Genomic DNA, 6480 nt, shown 5'->3' with positions numbered 1-6480 from the left:
AGCGGATCATCCGTATGATCCGCATAGAGATTTGGCACATGTTTTACGCCGGATGCCCTTCCTGACGCAACCCTGGTCGCCTCTTACGACACAGGGATATGGTACACCTATTTTAACCAGGGTATACACTGGCCCAGTATACTGGTACTCATTTCACTGACCTCGGAAGGATGACAGGCTGAGTAAACCCCCTGGTGTATTAATTCATTGGCCTCATATATATATATATACCTCATATATACATATATATATATATATATATATATATATATATATATATATATATATATATATATATATATATATATATACACACACACACACATATTTTGTATATATTTGACAAGAGGCAGTTCGCCCCTTCCCCCTGCGCAGCGGGAGATGGGGTTTTGTAACCACATGTCTGTCCGTCTCCCTGTATGTCTCGGCCCAAACTTTATTTTTTTTTTTTTTACTATTTTAGCTTTTGTTATCAAATGAAAGGGTTGTCACAGTGACTATAATTAGCCCCGCCACAGCCTATCAGGTGTGTAAAGTTGAATATACGTTTGAAATTACACACGAGATATTGTCATCATGCACCGTCCGTCTCCTATTTTTACTTCTCAGGCTAAACTGCTGGGCCGATCCGGCTGAAATTTGGCGCAAGGTTCTGCTCCTGACTGGTAACGGTGATTGCAAAGGTCTTTCCGATCACGTGACTTTTAAGTTTGGTCAAAATGGCGGACTGAACAAAATCCTTGAAAAAACAATCTTCTCCAGACCCACCAGTCAGAATGCTACCAAATTTCCGTTACAATATTAGGCCAGGGCCCAGATAAGCTGCAGGCCCACTGGTCCTATTTTTACCAATTGAGCTTTTGTCATCACATATTCAACAAACCCATATTATGAGAGAACACAAACAAGGTCCAATTGTTTTGTTTTTTTAACTCGTTTCCGTCAGGTTTAGTTTGAGTACAAACCAGACGCCGACGGGCTTTGCATTTTGAGATGCAAAGGAAGCAAGATTAAAATAACAGAAAGCAGCTCTGCACTCCCTGCATTTGAAATGGAGGAAATATCTGCTCCCTTGCCCCTCATGATATTCTGTGCTACCACCCCCACCCCCAGCCCTCCATTTAAAGCATTCTAATGAAAATTAATTCTTAACAATGATTGTTGACACAGGAGTTGAGCCCTTTGAAGTTTTCCTCTGACTTGGTAACCTCTTCAGCAGGTGCATGTCAATAATGGTGGTGCAAGATAATTTGTGGTTTGTGTGAGAATAAGTAAAGTCTTCCTCTGTCCATCTGTCACATTATTTTTTTCTTATTCTTCTGAAAACGTAATGCATGAAAAACCCTGATAAAACCATCCTTTCCTCCTCCAACCCTTAGCACCATTGGCTTGCAAGCCTGTGAATAGGAAATCTGACATGCATGGCTCCCCCTGCTTCTACCGACTCAGCTGTCCCCAGGACACGGTGTGTCACTTTGTGCTTCTCCACGAGTCCCTAAATACATGTTTGAAAATGAAGTTTTGTTGAAAAATGTTCTGTTGAAAGAACAAAAGTATAAAACTTTGAGAACAAGGGGGGGGGGCGGTAGGAAGTAACGACATTTTTCAGAAGATAGTTTCTCACACAGAGAATTTATTTATTCCTGCCTCATTAATTTGACTCCTAAAAATTCAGTCTTGCGTGCCCATACAGTCTCTCTTACCCTCCAGCTTACCCGCTCCACCTTGCATGCACGAGTTCCGTCATATCGGGGGATAGGGGAGTGGGTGCAGGTGGGGGGGGGGGAGAGAGAGAGAGACAGAGACAGAGACAGAGAGACAGAGAGAGAGAGAGAGAGAGAGAGAGAGAGACAGAGAGAGAGAGAGACAGAGAGAGAGACAGAGAGACAGAGAGAGAAACAGAGACAGAGACAGAGAGAGAGAGAGAGAAACAGAGACAGAGACAGAGAGACAGAGAGAGAAACAGAGACAGAGACAGAGAGAGACAGAGACAGGGAGAGAGAGATAGAGAGGGGGAGGGGGAGGGATAGGGAGGAGAGGGAGACGGAGAGTGAGAGAGAGAGAGAGAGAGGGAGAGAGGGAGAGAGAGAGAGAGAGAGAGAGAGAGAGAGAGAGAGAGAGAGAGAGAGAGAGAGAGAGAGAGAGAGAGAGAGAGAGAGAGAGAGAGAGAGAGAGAGAGAGAGAGAGAGAGAGAGAGAGAGAGAGACAGGGACAGGGATGGAGAGAAAGAGAGAGGGAGGGGGGGGAGAGACAGAGACAGAGAGAGAGGCAGAGACAGACAGGGACAGAGAGATGGAGGAGGGAGAGGGGGAGAGAGAGACAGAGACAGAGAGAGACAAAGACAGAGAGAGAGAGAGAGAGAGGGAGGGGGAGAGGGGGAGATACAGAGACAGAGACAGGGAGAGAGACAGAGACAGACAGACAGAGAGAGAGGGAGACAGGGACAGGGATAGAGAGAAAGAGAGAGGGAGGGGGAGAGGGGGAGAGACAGAGAGAGAGAGAGAGAGAGACAGAGACAGAGACAGAGACAGAGACAGAGACGGAGAGAGACATAGAGAGAGGGAGGGGGAGAGGGGGAGAGAGAGAGAGATAGAGACAGAGACAGGGATGGAAAGAAAGAGAGAGAGGGAGGGGGAGAGAGAGAGAGATAGAGACAGAGACAGGGATGGAAAGAAAGAGAGAGGGAGGGGGAGAGGGGGAGAGACAGAGACAGATAGAGAGAGGGAGGGGGAGAGAGAGACAGAGACAGAGACAGAGACAGGGATGGAGAAAAAGAGAGAGGGAGGGGGAGAGGGGAGAGAGGAGAGGAGAGGAGAGAGAGAGAGGGGGAGAGAGAAGAGAGAGAGAAGAGAGAGGGGGAGAGAGAAGAGAGAGGGGGAGAGAGAAGAGAGACAGAGGGACAGGGACAGGGACATAGAGATAGAGAGAGGGAGGGTGGGAGAGAGAGACAAAGACAGGGAGAGAGACAGAGAGAGACAGAGACATGGAGAGAGAGAGACAGGGACAGGGATAGAGAGATAGAGAGAGGGAGGGGGAGAGACAGAGACAGGGAGAGAGACAGACAGAGACAGAGACAGGGAGAGAGACAGACAGAGAGAGAGCGACAGAGAGAGACAGGGACAGGGACAGGGATAGAGAGAGAGAGAGAGAGAGGGGAGAGAGAGAGAGACAGAGACAGGGAGAGAGACAGATAGAGAGACAGAGAGAGACACACACACACAGAGAGAGACAGAGAGGGGGAGAGATGGAGAGACAGAGAGGGGGAGACAGAGAGGGGGAGACAGAGACAGAGAGAGAGAGAGACAGAGACAGAGACAGACAGGGACAGGGATAGAGAGATAGAGAGAGAGACAGAGACAGACAGGGACAGGGATAGAGAGAGAGACAGAGACAGACAGGGACAGGGATAGAGAGATAGAGAGAGGGAGGGGGAGAGGAGGAGAGGAGGAGAGGGGGAGAGACAGAGACAGAGACAGGGAGAGAGACAGACAGCGACAGAGAGAGACAGGGACAGGGATAGAAAGAGAGGGGGATAGAGAGAGACAGAGACAGGGAGAAACAGACAGACACTCACACACACACAGAGACAGAGAGAGAGACAGGGATCGAGAGATAGAGAGAGGGAGAGGGGCAGAGACAGAGACAGAGACAGGGATAGAGAGAGTGGGAGGGGGAGAGAGGGAGAGAGAGGGAGAGACAGAGACAGAGGGGGAGAGGGGAGGGGGGAGAGAGAGACAGAGACAGGGTGAGAGACAGAGAGAGACAGGGAGAGAGACAGACAGAGACAGAGACAGAGACAGAGAGAGAGACATCTTTAGAGATAGACTTGTCCGCTCAGGTGTACCCACCGAAGAGAAGGTAAGGATGAGAGACATATGGTGGTGAAAGGGGCAGGGGAGTGATGGTGAGGGTAGTCGAGGGGAGGGGGAGGTTGGTGGAGGAGTGGAAGGGGAAATTGGAGGTGGTGTTGGGAGGATGGTAAAGTCGGTGGGGAGGGGTTGGGCAAAGGGGGGGGAGGTGAAGGATGGTGGAGGGGAGAAAAGGAAAGGGGGTAGGCATCGGAGTGGTAGGAGAGAGTGTGGTAGAGTGAGATATGTGAGGGGTAGAGGGTGTAGTTGGAAGAGGCAGTGTGAGAGAGATTGTGGTCTGTGGGGATAGAGAAGTTGGGGGTAGAGGGGAAGGGGAGAGGGTGGTGGAGGGGATGGATAGAGGGAGGGTGGTAAGGGATAGGGGGAAAGGAGGGTGGGGTGGGAGGGGAGGGGTAAGGGGAGGGTGGGAGAGTGAGATAGGGAGGATGGTTGAGGGATGAGGAGTTGTTGGAAGGAGATGGAGGGTGGTAGAAGAGAATAGGGAGGGTTTGTGGTGGCTTGTGGGTCAGGGGAAGGAGGTGGAGAGAGGGGAGGGATTGTGGTGGGGAGGGAAAGAGAGTGGTAATTGGGATGGGGGGGGGAGAATGTGAATGATAGAAAGGAGGGTGGTTGAGTCGTCGTAGTAGTAGGGGAGGAGGGGTGGTTATGGTTCGGGGGTAGCTGGTCTTTTTTCCTTTGCAGCACATGGTTGTGCGATCGCATCATTGGCTGAGGGCATGGATGTGCTGCTGATGCAATTCCCTCTGCTGGTCAGGGCAGGAATTTGGAACTTGGCCATGGTGCTGGTAAAAGCTTGCCGACTCTTTGCGAAGGACACCGTGGGATCATCAACGAATGCCGACACACAGGATGCCTGTTTAACGTCCATCCAAGGGATGGCACACACATTGATGAATCATCCTGCCTATGAATCACCAGGATGACAGTTTATAGCTGGGTCGGGATTTGAACCCAGGCTCGATAGTCTGGAATGTGCGTACTTCTCAGGGATAGAGGTACTGAGGAGGAAGAGGGAGGGGGGTTGTTGGAAAGTGGTAGAAGGAGGGGAGGGTGGAGAGAGAGAAGATAGGGGGAAGGAGAAGGGTGGTAGAGAAAGGGTCAGGGGATGGGATGAGAGAGGGGTGGAGATGTGAATTGGAAGGTTGCAAATAAGGATATTCGTGGGTGCAATAAGGAGGGGCGAGGGGTGAGTGTTGGGTAGGGGGAGGAGTGATAGGGGAGAGGAATGGTAGAGAGGAAGTCGGGGGAGTGTCGCAGAAAGGATGTAAGAGTGAAGGGAGGGGGAGAGTATGGGAGTAGGAGAACCATGCACTTGGGAGGAAGAGAGCTCGCATGCTTTCTATCCTTCAGTCTCCTCTTCATACAATCCTGTTCTCTTTATGATGCACATCTTCCCTCCTGATCTTGCTTCATTGTGATCATGTGGTACAATTTAACTTGGCATTTTCTTTCCCTGTTCACCTATTTTCCTTTTTGTGTCATTTTCACTCGATCTGTCGGCTTCAAGTTTGTTCTTTCTCCTGATTCTCTCACACAAGTGATATTCTCTGTCTTGCCTTTTCCTGTCCCTTTATAAGCACAAAGGCTTCCTTTGTATTGAAGCTTTCCATGAGTTTGTCTGTCATTGTACAAAAAACAAATCAGAGAAAAGAGAAGTGAGATAAACTTCTTATTTCTTCCAGAGCTGCAACCTATGAACCCCAGCTCTTCAGGATTGACTGATGGCAACACTGCGACACTTTCAGGTGGAAATTCCTGTCAACCCAGCCATGGTGCCTGGAGGAATGCAACACAGTCTAGTCGATGCCCCCGGGGTGCAAGCGGTGAACACACGCTTACTGAGAAGCCTGTGGGATAACCTTTTAATTTTAAACACGCTGGAGTCTGAACCCGAAACTTTCTTCAATAAATACCTTCTCTTCCTGTGAACCTCTCGTTCTGCCTGCACAAACCTGAGGAGTTGGTCAAGAAAGGAGATTCTTGGCAGCCACTGCTGGAATGGAATATCTCTTATATCGGACTTGTTCACTCAAAATTGATGAACTTGTGACAAATTACACCAAACTGTTTTTACTGGTTTTGGAAAGGGGTCAAATGAGCCAGATGTGTGGCTACTTCCCTCCCATTGTCAGAGTCGAAGTCAAAGATGAAGTTTTACCAGTTTGTGTTGTTTGAGCATATTTCTGTATTGTCCATTTTGCTTTCTCCTGGAGTTGAACAGTTCCTGATCCAAAAAGTAGTTATGATGGCTCTGTATCATGTAACAGGATGATTGAAGGCTTGTTTCCTTCCATTATTTGGGAGGGTTGTGTGGAGAGGGTTGGGAGGGGGGGGGGATAAGTCAGCACCTGGTTTTTGCTGTTAAGTTTTATTGGGGTTGTCTGGGTGCCTGGGCTGATGATCTTGATGGCTGATGTCACTGACTTTCTTTTGAATTATTTTTAATGCTACACTGCTGCATTTTACACAGAGAGGAAGTTTTTGTAAAAACTATTTAAACTTGTTCAAAGAAGTACAAAGATGAAGCAGTTTTTAAAGTTAGGAACACTGAATTCTTGTCTGGGCCACAAGTTATTTGCAATGTATAAATAAAACATCCAAGTGCCAATCA

General features: G+C 48.6%; 2 protein-coding genes across 21 annotated transcripts in view; one reads left to right on the top strand and one right to left on the bottom strand.

Moving 5' to 3' along the window:
* Nucleotides 1-6477, top strand: part of LOC147019642 (membrane-associated guanylate kinase, WW and PDZ domain-containing protein 2-like) — a 46884-nt gene extending 40407 nt beyond the window's left edge. Inside the window, exons 9-10 of one of the 2 annotated variants that reach the window (XM_085894225.1) lie at nucleotides 1380-1465; nucleotides 5552-6477. In XM_085894225.1, the coding sequence (XP_085750351.1) occupies nucleotides 1380-1465; nucleotides 5552-5566 (101 nt within the window). In that variant the 3' untranslated portion in view covers nucleotides 5567-6477. The remainder of the gene's footprint in view (nucleotides 1-1379; nucleotides 1466-5551) is intronic. The other variant, XM_085894224.1, reaches the window with a different exon arrangement.
* LOC147019641 (protein PHTF2-like) overlaps nucleotides 1-6480 on the bottom strand; it is a 79103-nt gene that overhangs the window by 29852 nt on the left and 42771 nt on the right. The gene's annotated exons all lie outside the window — the stretch shown is intronic.

Source organism: Eptatretus burgeri, chromosome 9, assembly GCF_056783735.1.
Source record: "Eptatretus burgeri isolate ZD-2024b chromosome 9, Ebu_testis_v1, whole genome shotgun sequence".
NCBI lineage: Eukaryota > Metazoa > Chordata > Myxini > Myxiniformes > Myxinidae > Eptatretus > Eptatretus burgeri.
The sequence above is the reverse complement of the archived record's forward strand: the minus strand, read 5'-3'. Positions and strand labels throughout refer to the sequence as shown.